The sequence below is a fragment of the Mirounga leonina genome, unplaced genomic scaffold, assembly GCF_011800145.1.
Source record: "Mirounga leonina isolate KUSES-001 unplaced genomic scaffold, KU_Mleo_1.0 Mir_129, whole genome shotgun sequence".
NCBI classification, from domain to species: Eukaryota; Metazoa; Chordata; class Mammalia; order Carnivora; family Phocidae; genus Mirounga; species Mirounga leonina.
In genome coordinates, this window is record NW_023270323.1 from 81,550,058 (window position 1) to 81,567,091 (window position 17,034).

Sequence of the window (17,034 nt, forward strand, 5' to 3'; positions counted from 1 at the left end):
GTCCTCCTGGGGTCTCCCTAATTGGCTGCGCCCTGCACGTTCCACGGACCACTCAGCATGTGGAGGCTGGTCCCGCACCTGAGCAAGATGCTGGCATCCGGGCGGGGGTGGGGGTGGGGGTGGGGAGGCATGCCTGTGGGTTAACCAAGTGGCTGAAGAAATGGGAAGGCGCTTCTGGGAGTGGGGCACCGGGGGAGCCCTGACAAACCCGGCATGGCTGCTCACACACCTGCAGCCTGTGCCACTCCTCACGTAGGCCCCTCAACCTCAGGAGGCAACACCATCACCCCATTTTACAGAATCAGACAGCCCACATACCACTCAAGCCACACTCTGCCAGGAAGGACCCAGGCACTGAGTCACCGTGGTGCCCAAAGACCACGAAGTCCCCGCCTTAGGAAGCTGCCTTTCTGGGAGGACCAATGTGTAAACAAGTAAGAAAGCACCAAGGAGCGTTGATGGGCAGGAGGGTGGTATAGGCTGCCCCATTGGTTTGGGGGACCACGTGGAGCCTGAGGGCGCCTCTCAGTGGCAGGGCAGGGCACGGCCACCAAGCCTGAAGCCCTTTGGGCCTGTGCAGGCTCCTCTCTGCAGCAGGGACCCTGGAGGTGAGAGCCAGCATGCCTTGTCTTCATGCCCCAAACAGAAGATCCCTCCCTGCCTGCCCCACCCAACGAGGCCACCAGCAAGCAGGGAAACCAGAGATTTTCCTTCTTGTGCCCCAGGCAACCACATCGTGGTAGGAGCTGGAAGAGAGCAGCTGAAGCTAGATACCCCCACAGCCTCCCCAGCCATCCTGACACAGGGTGGCCACAGACCTGCACTTACACCTGCCTCTGGCCTACATGCTGGACTGTCCACTCTTATTTAAGGAAAGGAAAACTGATGAAGACCTTTTGGCCCTTGGGGTTTGGAACCCTGTATCTGGAGTAAGATGCTCTTTTCAAACTGCCAACCTGCCATCAGATTTTGTGCTGAAAGACAAAGAAGGGGCTTCACCTGCTGGTTTCTGAGCTCAGGAAGCTCACTAAGTGGCTGGCCCACAGCACAGGCCCCGCGAACGTGGCAAACGCTGTCAGGAACATAGCTGGGACCTCCATGTAGGTGTCCAGGCCCACGAAGCCCGCTGAGACATCCACCGTGGCTATGTTGTTGGAGTTTCCCTGCAACACAGGGAGAAGCAGCACTGACGTGGCCACCAGCAACCACAAATAGCCGCACGCGGTCACGGTGACATGGACACACGGGAGCCCCAGATGCCCGCCCACCCCCTTCCCGCCTTGCTTCCAGGTGGGGAGGAACAAGTGAAATGTCTTCTACCTTCAAGAAACTAAACAAATAAAAGTCGTATGATGAACTATGGCAAATTCCAAACTCCTCTCAGCTCTATCTACCGGAGACAGACACGCTGACCTCCCTGTGCTGAGGGACCTGTCTGGAGGGCTGCGCCTGGCCTTGGGAGGCAAAGTGGCCAAGGGGAGGCTGGGGGTGGTGTTGCCAAATGGCTCCTTCAATGGGTGGACACTGCTGTTAGGCAGAACAGGGCACGCTGGTCACGGGGAGGGCTTGGCGTGTCAGACCGGAGACCCTGGTGGATCACCGCCCAGTCCCCGGTGTAATGCATAGTTCGTCCTGCATAGGAGGGTGGGGTTTGCATCCAAGGGAAACCTCTCCTAGATTCAGCTCTTCTCTCCACTTTCAGTCTCTACCACTGCTGGTGTCCTTTTCCTCAGCTACTCCGGACATTTGTAAGTTTGACATTTGCCTGTCCCAGTCCAACTAAGGCCCCTCCTGGAACCACTTATCAATGGCCCAGGACACAACTCCAGCTGGGTGTTTATGGCTTCACAAATGTGACAGTGGAACCCCACTGCCTCCTCCTTTGCTGTGTCATTGCAGGTGGCCACCGGGTCATGGTGGCAGACCTCCCAAACGTCTCGAAGACATGCATTTACTCCTGTCCTCACCACCTCTTACAGCGGGCCCCTCCCCTGACAGCAACCTCCACTGTGCAGCTTCCCCTTCAGCCACTTTGCCCGTGGCTGCCTGGGCTCTCTCCTGATTACTGAATTCCTACTTAGAAGCCCCTCGCTACAGACTGAGGAGACCCCAGAGCTGCTGAGAAGAGGGAAGAACAAGAGTCCCAAGCGCTGCAGCAAGGGGAGGCACGACGACGACAGACACACGGTTACAACACCGTGAAGTCCCCTGCTCTGGGGCTTTACTTGCATCTACTCATTTAATCCTCCACAGTCCTGACGTGGTGCCATTGTGGCTCTCAGTGAACTGGTGGGACACTGAGGTACGGAGACCCAGAGGAGGCCAGCTGGGTGCCACACTCCCGACCCCTGTGTGACCAGGCGTCCCCGAGCTGAGGGCAGGAAGGAGGGGCAGCAAGCCTGCAGGTCTTCTCCCAGGAGACAGGACCGTGACGGAAGGGCTATGGGCAGGGTTGAGACGAGGGAGGCCCGCGCTGCTGTTGGTTACTGCCTGAAGCGCCGTGGTCTGTGCTGGTTTTGCATGCCGACAGACCCCCAGCCCAGACCGGCGCCGCTGCGATCGGACACGCGCGTTCCGCTGCCAAGTTCCAGCACCGTGTGCCATGAGGGATGCCTTGTCACCGCCCCGTGGAATGTGGCTATGTGCCGCAGAGGAGCACACAGAACGTGAGGCGGTCTGCTCGCTCAGGGCACGACCGTGGCTCCGTCAGTCTTCCTGACACCAAGGCCTCAGCGCGGGCCAGGGTGCCTAAGCGGCAGCCACCTTCTTCTTCCGCACTAAGAGGCAGCCTGCTGGACTCTCAGCACGTGTGCGACCAGTCCGCAAGCACCAGGCCGTATCTGCAGATACGCCAGGACCACGCCCGCAAGGAGCCCCGGCTATCCACACACCCCTGGTGCCCTCTGTGCTCACTGGACGTGGTCGCTGTCCAGCACGGTGCCCGGGAGCCTGGACTAGGGAGAGGGGCGTGGTGATCTTCCACGGTGATGGCATTCCCATTCCCCACCCAGGCACTCGTGGTCAGAGACGGAGGCCACCACCAGAAGAGGCCTGTGCATGACTTTCAAAGAGAGGACTGTGAGGCTGACGGGCCATCTAGAAATTGCAGGAATGCTTAGCAAAGCTTGAAGTCCTTCTACGGCAACACATCAGTTACACTGAATGGCCAAGCGTGAAAGAACCTTAACATAGGTGTGTCGCTACCAACAAGGCAGAGCGAGTCTCACCCAGAAGCAGACTCCAGACCCGTGCCTCTCTCCTCTGCAGCTCGTGGTGCAGTGTTTACAACTGCCTCCTTTATCCTCGTCCCCTTCCCAGCGGGCATTCTGGAATTCCTGGGCAAACTGCATTCCCTCACATCCACAAGGTTGGTGACCTCTTACATTTCTTCCGATAGGTAAGAAAAGGTGTGGCCTTTGAGATGGGGCTGTCTGACACCATGGGGACACACACAGCTGAAAGCCCGTGAGGCTCAACAGAGGCCAGCCTGCCCGGGGCGGAGCTGACCGGCAGGTCCCCAGGCGCTGTGTGCTGGTCGCCAGTGCGGTCCTCAGTCACCGACACCTCCCGGGATGGGCAGCAACTCCAGGGAGGTGCGGTCCCTCTCCAGGTCCTACAGACCCCAGTCATGCCTTCCCTATAGGTCCTGCGGAACACCAGCAAGCACAGAGAGCGACTACACAGGATGCCTACCTCCTGTTTGTCACTACTCGATCCTTACAGCAGCCGAGGGGGAGACAGCTGTGGAGTAGCCCATTTTATAGTGAGACCAGGGCACAGCAGGTGCTGCCAGAGGCCATCTGGCTCGGAAGTGCCGGACACCAGTGTTGGGGCTCCAGCCACCCACGTGCAGGGCTGGACTGAGAAGTACGGGGGTCCTCCAGGGGAGATGGACGGTAAGGACGGTCTGAGGGTCAGGTCACATCCTCCAGGACATGATTTCTAGAACTCCCTCCACCCCACCCCTCTCTGGGCTTCCGGGAACAGACAGAGAACAGTGGGGTGGGGGGGGCCTGCTCTGTGGGTGAGACCAGGAGTGCCGGCAAAGGAGGGAGAAGTAGGAAGGGCAGGGAAGGAGCCCCAGGCCCACCTGTCGGGACACACAGACCACACAAGTCCCCAGGGACTGAAAGAGGGAGAACCTGGTGCACAGAGACAGTACAGATCCTCACCTTAAAGATGGGAAAACACAACAGAGATGCTCAGGGGCTTGTGCACAGTTCCTCTGCCAGAGGGTGCGGAGCCGGTAGGGGAGTGTGGGGCCCCCTGAACCAGGGCAGAGATGCGGGAAGGCTGGGATGGAACTGAGGCCCTCCCAGACCAGGAGCTGGTCCCTCTGTCCACCTGTCCAGGTTGCGCTCCAAGCACGTAGGCAAATACTGAGATCCATCCCAGAGGCAGCTTCGACTTGCCTCTGGTGGGCCCTTTAACATTGGAGAGAAGACATGATGACCACGGGGCCACAGGGGACTGAGGACCAAGTGAGGACATCCAACAGCACTCGGCACTCATGGCCAGGGGAACGGGCAGAGAGAGTTCAGTCATCACCTCATCAGGTAAAGCAATGGAACTGTGATGGGTGTCCCTAACGGGTCATGGTAAACAGATCCAGTACACAACGTACAATGCTTAATACGCTGTCTTAAGCACTCCTGGATCCATAGCGAAGGTGTCAGTCTTAGATAACTAAGTGTATTTTATCCTATCAAATACACATAGGATTTAAGCATCATTCCCCACACCACACTTAAAGTTCCTTCACCGAACAACCTTTCTAACTTCCCAACTTATGGTAAACTTTCTCAAAGAAAAAAGATAAATGACATATAAAAAGTTAATAGATTTCTATCCACGATAATAATGAAAACCTACCTGGAAATAGAAGAATGCTTGACCGAACCAATAATGCATTATAGTGATCTCAGCTGCATCATGCCTCAGAGGCTTCCAGATGAATTTAGTCATTATAGTCTGAATGAAGAGGCTAAACACTAAGACTGGCAGATTATGTGGTCTAAAAAGCAAAGCGGCCAGAAGAACTAATCCACTATATATCTCCCATAAACCCACAGTCTTGATTGTGAAGTCTGCAGCAATGACTTGAGATTTAAGCAAGTCTTTGGTGCCCGTGAACAGAATGCCAAGGACAAAGACATGAACAAAACGAGCTTCAATAACACCCCTAAAAAAAAAGCAAAACAAGTTTGATTCGTTAGCACCAGCTCAAAAAACTCATACATACTCTTCCCATGAAAACCACGTGTCTACTTAAGCTAATTAAACCGTAGCACCTGCCCACCTGGGTGACTCTGTGGAAGTGGGGGTGTCTGCTTCTGCATATCAGCCCCCCAGGAGCCCCCTTGCCCAGGGGCTGGCAGGCCTGTCCTCTCTCTGTGCACTTCTGTGGTGGAACTGGCTTCTGGGAAATCTCGCTCATTTGGCCCAAGGATAGCCTGGTGCAAGACTGGAGCCATCCCCTGCAGGGTGCTGGAAAAACCATCCAGCTGCTTCACGGTGGGTCTGAGAGACCACTGCAGCAGGATAAGGCCAAGCCCTGTCAGAAACGTCCCTGAGCTCACAATGTTAAGATACATTCCGACATGTTTGCAACCAAGTAACCAAGTGCAGTGCGCGCTGTGGGGCCTAGAGAAGGTCAGGCCCAGGTTAGTCAGGGCTCTGCCACTTACTAGCTCTGCCGTTGGGGGAAGTTAGTTAAGGCTTCATCCTTCCTAAAATGAAGAGAAATGGTACCTACACTTCATAAGCTGTCCTGGGGATTAAACAAGAGAACACAGGTAAAGTACGCAGCACACAACAAGTATTAAGGGTTATTAAGAAATATTTTAGGGGCGCCTGGGGGGCTCAGTCGGTGAAGAGTCTGCCTTCACTCAGGTCAGGATCTCAGGGTCCTGGGGTCAAGATCCGCGCTGTCGGGCTCCCTGCTCAGCGGGGGGGTGGGGGTGGGGGTGGGGGTGTCTGCTTCTCCTCCTCCCTCTGCTCCTCCCCCTGCCTGCGCTCTCTCTCTCAAATAAATAAATAAAATCTAAAAAAAAAAAAAAAGAATTATTTTAGCACTTCATTTCCAATTATTTGTAAAGGATATAATTTATGACACTATCAAAAAATTTCATCTTATGAAACACATGCATCCCTACAACACATTTTAAATAAATTTCATAAATCAAATATTTTATATATACAAGAAAAGCTAATCATTTAAAGTAATGCCAAGTAAATTAAATTTTAAATGAAATCATCACCATAATAATGTATGTTTTGAAAAACTGAATTTTCCCTGTTTGGAAAAACAATTGTCCTATCTCAGATTTCCTTACGGAGGTTTATGCACTTAAAAAAAATTCCTTTTATTAAAGCATAGTTTAAATCGAACAGTCAGACCACTGTCTGTTGTGTGCCTCCTCCAGTGTGTAGACACTTGCCATGGGGTCACGCACTGGCCAAGGAGCTGGGGTCAGGTGCAACCGCGTCACCAAGGCGTGTACTAAACGGAAAGCTGATGACTGACCCACAAGGGTTAAAGAAGGAGCAATCAGCCAAGGTCCCGAGTCATCAGAGCGGAAGAATGCTGGGGCAGTCTGGGTGGTGAACAGGAAAGAGAGCAGCAGTGGATGCCTTCTAGGGCTCCAACTGCTTGCCCTAAACCATGCAATGCCATTCCCACACGTCTAGGGCCATGGCAATCTGGCCTTCCACTCCAGCCAAGTCTGGGATTCAGAGTGGTGAAGAAGATTTTAGAATACCGATGGACAGCTTCGGACTGAACAGTGGGAAGCAGCTGTTAGAGCCATCTAGAACCTGACGGCTCCGGAACTGGGGCAGAGCTAGAAGCAGAGGGAGCTAGAACCAGGATGTCTCTAGTACTGGAGCAGATCTAGAAGCAGACGGAGCTAGAACCAGGACAGATGGAGGTGGGGAATGGAAGCATTTCCCAGGAAGAATGTGAGGCAAGCCCCGCAGGTTAATGAAAGGGTGCACCAGTCTCTGCTCTGGACACCAACAAGGTATATGCTGTGGCATCCACGAAAGGCAAGTTGTTCAAGTCTTGAGATGAGTGATCACGAAATTAGGTGCATTGATCTGAGAGGAAATGAGGAATTTATTCATGTTTCACACTTGAACACCCTCAAACGTGACGCCCAGCCTTGACATCTGCTCAGAGTCTCAGGCTCCAAAGTGGACAGCCTTTGAGATGTCTCCCCACCATCCGCCCCCTACCTGACCTCGCTGCCTCAGGAGAAGGCCTGCCACCCTGCTGTCACCTCAGCCAGGGTCTTGGCGTCACCTCAACTGCCCCTACCGTCAGCAGGTCCTGCTTCCAGGTGTGCCCCATGGCTCCTGGGCACCCACACAGCCTGGTCACAGCCCTCAGCTTATACCTCGACCTTTTCAGAGAAGATGACATTTGCTTTTCTTTCTCTGACTAGAAAAGCAATAAAAAAATGCATGAAAAGGAAGAGCACAAGCTACCTGTGATTCCATGTCCTAAATATAATCACAACCAATTACCTATTTTAGTCTTTCATACAAACATAAAAAAAATATGTACATACTTCATAAGATGGGGTCATACAATAGTTTTACAGCCTGTCAATCCACATCTTCATGTCTTCTATGAAAGCACACTAGTCAGCACAGAGCTTTAACATCATTCAGAGGCTCATCCCACCACTGTTGGCCAATTACCTTGTTTTGTATTATGTGCACCTGTAAATCAGTTTTCAGAGAGCCTGCCTGTGTGCCGGTATCAGGCCTCATCTCTGGGTGGATTCCTGAGGTACATTCCATAAGAGGGCGCCCAGGTCAGAGGGCTGGACACACTCAAGGTTCTTAACACATTTTACAAACAGCCGCCAGGATGGCCTCTGCTCACCCCACCCCACATCACCATTAAGAAAAGAAAAGCTGCCAGTCTGTGACAAAAAGTGGCCTTCATGACTCAGCACGAGGGGGCCCTCCCCACCCCCGGAGCTCACCGTAAATTATGGGAGAGCTGATTTTTCTGGTGTGCCTTTATTTCCCAGCTGCTAGGAAGCATCCACTCTTTGTGATTGCTGTTACTATGTCTTAACTGAGCAAAAGTAAACCCTTTAAATTCCTTATTTTCAGGGAACCCCTTATTTTAAAAAAGAAAGCTCAGTGGCCTTACTGCATTGTATGTCTCTCTCCTCCCAAAACAAAGAAGCTAAAAGAATCCGTTCACTGAGGCATTCCTTGTCAGGCTCCAGTAACTGCTGAGATCACAAGTCGCAGGAACCAACTCCAAAGTTCTCAAGACTGCACGGCCTGCTTTAGTACCTAAAACATGAAATCGATTTGCCAGTGCACTTACTTTGAAATGTCTTTGCTGTCTTGTTGCCATGGGAACAGGACATTTCCAATGGCCGCCCGGTAGCAATAGACGCCCAGCAGGCCAAGTGCCATGGCTACTTTTGACGTCAGAGAGCACCTCCTCTGAACCAGTGCGAAAATCACGATGAGCGAAAGGGCAGCCAGAAGAGAGAGTGCAGCTTTGTGATCAGAGCTGAAATGAAATGGAAAAGGCCCCAAATTACTAACAAGTGTAACTGGCGATGTCATGGATCTACATCAAGTGGCTTTCTAAGAACTTAGCTGATTTTTCTGAAAAGCAAAACAGAGAAGAAAATCATCGGTGATTTAAATTCAAAGGTTCTTAAAATGTGACAAATGAAGGACGGCTACCCTGAACTCTCATTTCCATTCCCAAATGGCCCCTGCCACCAGGCCTTCACTGGCCAGCGCAGTGATCTGTATAAAACACTATCCACTGGCTCCCCTGGCAGCCCCACGTTCCCCACCCAGAGATGAAGAGACTCTGGGCACAATGCATTTACCAGCGAACACCCTGCTCAGGGAGACAGGCACGTCCCGGCGTGATTCTCTCTCATTCACTCATTGGCACAGACTGACTCACTTAAAGAGTGTCTGCTCGTTCCCAGGTGGGGAGACTTTGCAGAGGGGCTGAGCATCTCCGCCTGGAGCACGAAGCTGTCACAGCAGAGCTGGGCCCCCCGCTCTGCCTGGCCCTGGCCCACCATCCTGCTACCTCGGGGAGGGCTGTGCTGGAAGGCAGGATTCTTTTCTGTGTCATTCACCACAGCTCGTGCTCACAAAGCCCAGACACTCAGAGTTGTTAAGTGGATGAGTGACTATCTTGCCAAGTGAACACACATCAGTGGAAAAACTACATGGAAAAGACTCAGAGGAAAGATGTGGCCAGTGTCAGGACGTGGGCCCACGGATGGCAGGTGGTGACAGGGGTCATGTTGGGGCCTGGCCCTGCCCTGGTCCTTGCTCTGGGAGGCGGTCACCTGGGTGTCCATTCACTGTTGCCCTTTAAACTGTGTATTGTGCACTCTCCTAGATTGTTAATTATAACAACTGAAAGACAGCAATAAGGAAGGTGAGTTTACATGCCTCCCCAGAAGCTCTGCTATGAAGAGAAATGGGGCCACACTGCCACCTCTTCACAAACTGACAGGAGTAACTCAGCAGCACAGGGAAGACTCGTGATGCAGGAGGGGGGCATCCTGTTGGGGAGATTGTGCTGAAGGAGGGTCCAGACTAAGGAGCGGGGTGGGGCGGCGGGGGAGGGGGAGGCGTGAGGCATCGGGCCTGGGAATCAGCACATTCTCCTGCACGGCTTCAACTCTCCAGAAAAATACTAAGTGAGGCCACTGGGCTGTCCCGGGGCTCTCCCAACCTCACATGCTTGGGCAGGTGCCTCAACTCCCTTCTGCTTCCTCTTCTGAGGTGGGACAGGCCAGCAACCTCTCTCTGCAGGCTTGCTGTGAAAATGAAAGGAGCAGGCACATGGCAGGCCCCTGGAAAAAGCTGCCTGTGGTTCCCGTGGTTGCCAGGGCTTTGCTAACAGAGTGAACACCTGGGAAAAATTTCCCACCAGAATTATTTGACCAGAGGAAGGATTTTTATAGCTTTTGATGGATAGTTCCAGGTATCTTCCCAAAGGACCACGGCAGTGTATGGTCAGGGGTCCTCTGCTGCTACCCAGGACTGGGTTCTATCACTTCCTTCTGTGTGTCTACCTGACTATGAGTAAAATCACGCCTTGTTGTTTGACCCAAAGCTCCCCGATCCCCAGGAGGGCGAGCATGTCCCTTCTCTTTCTTTTGGCATTCCCTCCTTTAGGATGTCTGGCACTGTCCTGAGCCCCCCTCCTGCTGGTAATTTTCATGTAAGTCCTTCACAGCAACAGGAAACAAATGTCCATTCTGTTCTCTTCCTTCTACTTTAGTTTTCTAAGTCTTCACTGACAGACAATTAAAATGTATAACATAGGGGTGCCTGGGTAGCTTAGTCGGTTCAGCGTCTGTCCTTGGCTCAGGTCATGATCCCGGGATCCTGGGATTGAGCCCCGCATCATATCAGGTCCTTGCTCAGCGGGGAGCCTGCTTCTCTCTCTGCCGCTCCCCCTGCTTGTGGGCACTCTCTCTCTCTCTCTTTCAAATAAATAAATAAATAAATCTTAAAATATATATATATATAATATAGTCACTTTTTAAAAAATTTTTTGAGAGAGAGAGAGAGAATGCACGGGGCGGGGTGGGGGGGGGCGGGTAGAGGCAGAAGCAGAAGGAGAGAGAGAATCTCAAGCAGACTCCATGCTGAGTGTGGAGCCGGACATGAGGCTCAATCGCCCGACCCTGAGACCATGACATGAGCTGAAATCAAGAGTCAGATACTTAACTGACTGGGCTACCCAGGCGCCCCGATACAGCCAAATCTTGACTTTTTCTGTCTCAGTTCCCTCTCTCTGCTTTCATCCTCCCCATTTGCTATACTTTTGACTAGGCTGTCCAGCCACTGGCTTCAGGGTGGGGAGAGAGGAGTGGGTGGCCAGAGGGAGCATGGCCCCGTCCCAGCCCTACCTTGTCAGGGAGGTGGCAGCAAGTGACAAAACTACATCCTTGCTGCAGTTGTCATTTTAACACTCAAAGGTTTTCAAACATAAACAATTACAGTGATTCAGCAATTAAAAAAACCCGAAGAAATCCATCTTTCAACATCAAATCATGGCTTACGGTCTATGTTTCCATTTCTTCAGATCTCAAATACCACTTCTGTTCTGAATATGAAGAATAGGCCTACATTTTGAAAAAGAAGACTGTGTGGTCAGTCAACCATGCAAGGTCTGGCCTAAGGCCACAGCTCATGCTCTCACCTGGTGAGCCAATGCCCCAGGTCAGGCCGGTGGGCCCACTGCACACCCGTCTGGTTTAGTGACCGCAGCAGCCGACAGCAGGTAAGTATCACCCATGGGCTGGCTAACACCATCCACTTCTCACAGCCTCTGAGCGTGTCAAGGGAAGTGGGGTCCTCAGACACTCCGTGGGGCTCTAACATGTTACAGTGGATGCTCCTGTCCTGTAATGCTGGTGCAGTGCTGACGAATCCCTCCTCCACGTGTGAGCACTGCTGGGGCTCACAGTCGTCCCTCAGAAAGCAGTTTCTGTAGACTTCGTGACACAGAGCCAGACACAGGGTGTTAATGAGGAAATACCAGGTCTGGTGCTCCTCCTCGATGAAGCTGCTTGCACCCAGACTCAGCACGTGGCCCATGGTCCCGAGTAAGATAAGAACATCTAACTCCGACCATCGTGCCTTTGGATGAGCTGGATTCTGTAGAAGGAAAGTGCATTTTGTGAGGAAAAATGTAAAAATTACACAAATCCTACCACATGCACTTCCAAGTTCTTGCTCACAGAGCATAACCTGCTGTGACAGGTATGTGCTGCTCCTCACGCCCCACACCCATCTCCTGCGCTGATGGGACTGCCTATCCTCCTGGGGCATGGGCAGTTGTCTCCCTGGACTGCGAGCCCTAAGCTGAGCGACCCACGCCAACTGGGCAGTGCTGCAGCTCAGAGAGCTCACCCACCAGCCCTGCTGGAACCCTTCTCTCACCCTTTCCCGGGGAGCCTGAGGTCTTCAGGGGTGGGCCACAGTCAGTTCCTGCTATTTGAAACCAAAGAACCCCCAGGATATATTCCACCAAAGCAGACATCTAATTTTGCCATGACTTTTCCAGAAATCCAGACAGTTTTCATTAAAATGGTCAATTCTCTTGAAATAAGAAAGTTGGCATCACAGTATTATCCTTTAAATAGACTAACTGAAGGCATTTAAAATTAAAGATGAGGATTTAATGACTGTCATTTGATAACTACTTAATAATATTGACTCTATTTATCGTGTACAGCGGTATAAGAAAGAGAGAGATACCATGAATCTATTTAGGCCCCAGGGAATCAAACGGCTCTAGGGAAACCTATGCTCTCCAATGGGGAACAGAAATGTGCTATAAACAACAACCCGTGAGTTCCTCAAACACACGCACGCAGGGAGGGGCCTCAGAGGGCTTCAAGATGAGGCAGCTGCACTGGGGGTGGGGGTGGGGGGGCTGGAGTCACCTCCCTGAGTCCCTTGGGCTCCTGGCATCCTGGACCAACCGTGGCTGTCCACCTCTGCTTCACTGGTCTGCCACCACAACCATGAATAAAGGTGTCAGAAGGAAAGGTAAGAAGTCTGAAGGAAAACATCAGTCTTGAAAAGAAAAGGCAGGATGGACTCCCAAGGAGGGCAGGATGAGGACAGGGTCCCGGCCTCCTGCTGACCTTCCTAGAAGGTCTAATGAGCTGACTCTTTTCTCTCGGTAACGTTCTTCCCTTGGCTGCCGCTCAAACTCTTTCGGAGAGATGTCTGATTCACACACTGCCCCAGCAGCCAACTGCCTATTCTTCTGTGACCAACAGCTCTGTACAGTGTCATGTTTACGGTCCCAGGGACCCTGTCTTTCCCATGAAGAAAGGAGGCACGTGACCTGACAACACAGATCGGAGTGTCTGGAGTCAGGATGCTCAGACGTCGGCCCCTCTGAAGTGGCTCCTTGACTCCGCCTGATACACAGCTGGTGTTTAGCCAGTGGCTGATGAATGAAACATCAGCTGAAATAAGACAAAATGGCCTATTCCGAAAGCCAGTGTCCTATGTGTAGGAACGAGCCTTACCTTGCTCAGGAATTTTCCAGAGGCAAACATCTTGGCAAGAGCAGACACGACTGCACAGAGCAGTGCAGAGATCAACGCCATCACTCCGCCTGCTGTCAGCCACGAGAGGCCACAGAAATAGCAGGAACTCTCGGCCGAGGTGCACACAATGACGTGAAGAGCAGAAAGAACCAGGAACATCAAATAAAAGAGCAGAGAAAACGCAGGCGACCAGAGAGGAACCTCCAGTTCAGCCTTGCTGCTCAGAGCTTGCGGGATGCTGAGTAGGAGCAGGGCTAGAACCTGGAATAGGAAAACAGCAGCAGTGTCCACGCCTGCTGGGCTTGGAGAGAACTGTTCAGAAAAAGCCTGTCTCCTGACCTTGTGCCAGCTATTGGGCTGTTGGAAACAGAAGAAGAAAGCCCATTGAACACGATTTCTGATGACCTACCAAGAACGTACACATGCAGCCATGTGGAGCACAGCCACTTGACGCCTGACGATACTTTGGGCGTGACGACAGACAATGAAAGAGTTCAACAAACAAAGAAACTGGGTATTTTCCCATTTTCAGAAAAAAATAATACTTTATATGCTTTAAACTACAATATCCTGGCTGAGATATCAAATCAGTTTAACGGCTGAGCCATAACTCCACACAAGCTCCCGTACCTCCAAAACCATGACAGTCCCCACCAGCATCGAGTAGATGTCGTACTGGGCCACTTGTCTGCTCAGGGACAGGCTCAGGGTCCTCAGGGCATCCAAGTACTGCCTTTGAACCTTGGCTCCCAGGTTGAAAAGGACTTCTGAGTTATTTTCCTCCAAGTACAGTCTGATCCAGTTCCCATGCAACCTCTCTGACATTTTAAACTGCTCAAATCCAGGCTCTAACAAGAAGAGGACAAGGTTACACATACAGATCACAGACATTCACGCACATATATCATTTCAAAGTATTCAGTTATTCACAGCACGTGGTGTGAGCAGAAAGCCTGCTACCTAATGAAGATGAACTATTCCTTAGGGGGTGGCCAGCAACGCCTTCAGTAAAACAACAGCCAGTGGTGCTCACGAATCCTCGGACCTCCTGCCTGCCTGCCAGCCCGCCACGGCCCGAGGCACAAAGCAGCACACGACATGGATACAGGTGTCTGCCCACTGCTCTGCCACCCTTTCTCTCCCTCCCACACCTGCCCTCGCCTCCTCCTCCTCCCCCTTCTCTCTCAGTCTCTCTCCAAGCTTTTCTTCTTTCCCATATGCAATATAGAAACACCCCAGGGACGCCTGGGTGGCTCAGTTGGTTGAGCGTCTGCCTTCGGCTCAGGTCATGGTCCCAGGGTCCTGGGATGGAGCCCTGCTCGGCGGGGAGCCTGCTTCTCCCTCTGCCTCTGCTGCTCCCCGTGCCTGTGTGCACTCTCTCTCTCTGACAAATGAGTAAATAAAATTTTTTTTTTTAAAGGTTTTATTTATTTGACAGAGAGAAACACAGCTAGAGAGGGAACACAAGCAGGGGGAGTGGGAGAGGGAGAAGCAGGCTCCCCGCGGAGCAGGGAGCCTGATGCGGGGCTCGATCCCAGGACCCTGGGACCAGGACCTGAGCCGAAGGCAGACGCTCAACGACTGAGCCACCCAGGCGCCCCAGTAAATAAAATGTTTAAAAGACAAAACCAAAAACAACCTAGAAAGGCATTACATTAATAGGCCCTTGGTGTTACAAATTTCCCACCTTTGACCTGCTTCCCTTCTTCACGTGGCCTGACCCCTCCTGCCATGATGCCGAGCTAGAGGACCCAACCCGATGCACAGCTAGGGCTGACAGAACAGCTCCTGGATTGAAGCCCAGCCCCAAATGCTGCTGGCTCCCACTCTGGGACGGCAACGGCAGGCAGCTCAGCATCAGGAAGCTGCCTTGCTTCCTTCTGGAGTTGGACCAGACTTACTGGTGACTCAACTAGTCTGCAAAACAAGGACTTCCTTTCTGAGACTCCATGGTATTTATTGTGCTCTTCCGACTTCCAGCAGAGCTATTCCAAGGTGGTCTAGGCCATGTCTTGCAGGATTAGGGTTAGGGTTGCTGTATAACCCTGAGCACAGCCCAAATGCCTGAAGCCCTGCCATGCTGTGGAGACCAGGTGACCAAGTGCTGGTGGCCGGCGTTACTCCAAGCCCCTCACGCCTGTCCTCTCCCCATGACCTGAGATAGGGGTGACGACCATGCCCACCCCAGAGAGAAGGCACGCAGACACCAGCTCATGGGCTGGCAGGTGACGGCTGGGATCTAAACTCAAGTAGTCTGGACCTAGGATGGAACCCTTGTTACACCCCACCATCCTGAAGTCACAGAGGCAGGGGCACCTGTGGCTGTACCCAGAATCACAGAGACATAGGGGCAGCAGTGTCTGTACTCCTCCACCCAGAACCAGCAAGAAGTGGACGCCTGCGTACATATCCAAACAAGTATTTACTGAGCACTGACTACATGCTATGTGCAAACAGGTACGGTTCTGCCTGCTTGGGCCTGTGATCTAGCTGGGTTCTCACATGTGTGTGTAAGTACAAATCGTGAAAAATGCTGTGGAGGAAAGTAGGGGAATGGGGGTGACTTTTGGTAACACCGAAGAAACTGAAATCTGGGGTTGAGGGTGGGGGACAAGAAGGTCTGACACCGAAGCTGAAGTGGAAGGTGGCCCAGAAATCCATCAGGTGATAACTGGGGAAGAGCATCCAGTCTATGGGAGGAGCATGTGCAAAGGTCCTGAGGTGAGAAAAGTCTGTACAACTGTAATAAAAGTCAGGGGAGCGATGGAAGAGTTGTATCAGATTGGGCTGGATATCAGGGGAGGCCTTGAAATTGACTTCAGTGTCAGACATGTACCCAGTTTCGTCTCAGGAAACAGGATCACTGATCGTATAGACAAAGGGCTTTCTCATGCCAGGGACTGGCCTTTGCTCATCTCATAGGGTTCTTTCTGGCCACACGCACTGCAGAGCTTCATTCTCCCTACTGATCCTCCTGAAATAAGCAAAAAACCCCCATTGTGGTTTTGTTTGGTGTTTTATTGGTTGTTAGTACAGGAAAAAGGACATATTACCAATAACAAATTTGCAAAAGCTACCAAACTCACAAGTTACTTTTAAAAACAAATAAAGTAACTACTGTCTCTCCCCTGGACTGAAATGTGCAACTGGGCCAGCCTCACTTTTCACACAGTTGCTCTCACAGGGGCCACCTCACCGACAAGGGGCTGTCCCCCTAAGCTCTCCCACCATTCAGGACACCCGGCACCGCACTAGTCCTTGCTGGTCTTCAGGCAAGTCAAGACCAGCCTACATCTCAGCTCAAACTCATGGGCATTCACTCTACTAACTAGTACTCCACTTTCTCAAGTAGGAAAAGCTGCCAACATCACATTAAATGCTGCCTCAAACTAGGCGTTGAAACCAGCCCCAGTCCCAGCACCAAACATGTTGTCCTTGATGCACCTTGATGGTCAGATAAATTGTTTGAAAAGATGGTCCTGGGGAGATGTGCTCTCTTGTTCTGGATCATTCCTACCAGCATAGAAATACCCCTTAGCTTCTCCCAGCTTAAAAATATAAACAACAGGGGCGCCTGGGTGGCTCAGTCGTTAAGCGTCTGCCTCCGGCTCAGGCCATGATCCTGGAGTCCCAGGATCGAATCCTGCATCGGGCTCCCTGCTCGGCGGGGAGCCTGCTTCTCCCTCTCCCATTCCCCCTGCTTGTGTTCCCTCTCTCACTGTGTCTATCTCTGTCAAATAAGTAAATAAAATCTTTAAAACAGATACATAAACAACATACCCTGCGCTGGCCTCTGTCCACCTCACACAACACCCATTTCCACGCCCCACTTCCTTCCCTGCCCTGACTCCAGCCCAGCCTTCCCCCAGCACTCTACGGGCACCGCTCCTGACAGAGTCGCTGGTAACCTCACCTGCGAGATGAACGGTCAAGTCTTGGTTCCTCA

General features: G+C 52.1%; 1 protein-coding gene across 15 annotated transcripts in view; it reads right to left on the reverse strand.

Annotated features, from left to right (window-relative positions):
- The window catches only part of PIGG (phosphatidylinositol glycan anchor biosynthesis class G), a 57,685-nt gene that overhangs the window by 19,591 nt on the left and 21,060 nt on the right, over positions 1–17,034 (reverse strand). For 4 of the 15 annotated variants that reach the window (XM_035005544.1, XM_035005540.1, XM_035005539.1 and 1 more), the window contains exons 7-12: positions 13,719–13,936; positions 13,068–13,445; positions 11,222–11,679; positions 8,351–8,542; positions 4,873–5,182; positions 1,000–1,163 (exon numbers count right to left, since the gene is read on the reverse strand). In XM_035005544.1, coding sequence (XP_034861435.1) covers positions 1,000–1,163; positions 4,873–5,182; positions 8,351–8,542; positions 11,222–11,679; positions 13,068–13,445; positions 13,719–13,936 — 1,720 coding nt within the window. The other 11 variants (XM_035005543.1, XR_004679329.1, XM_035005541.1 and 8 more) reach the window with 11 other exon arrangements.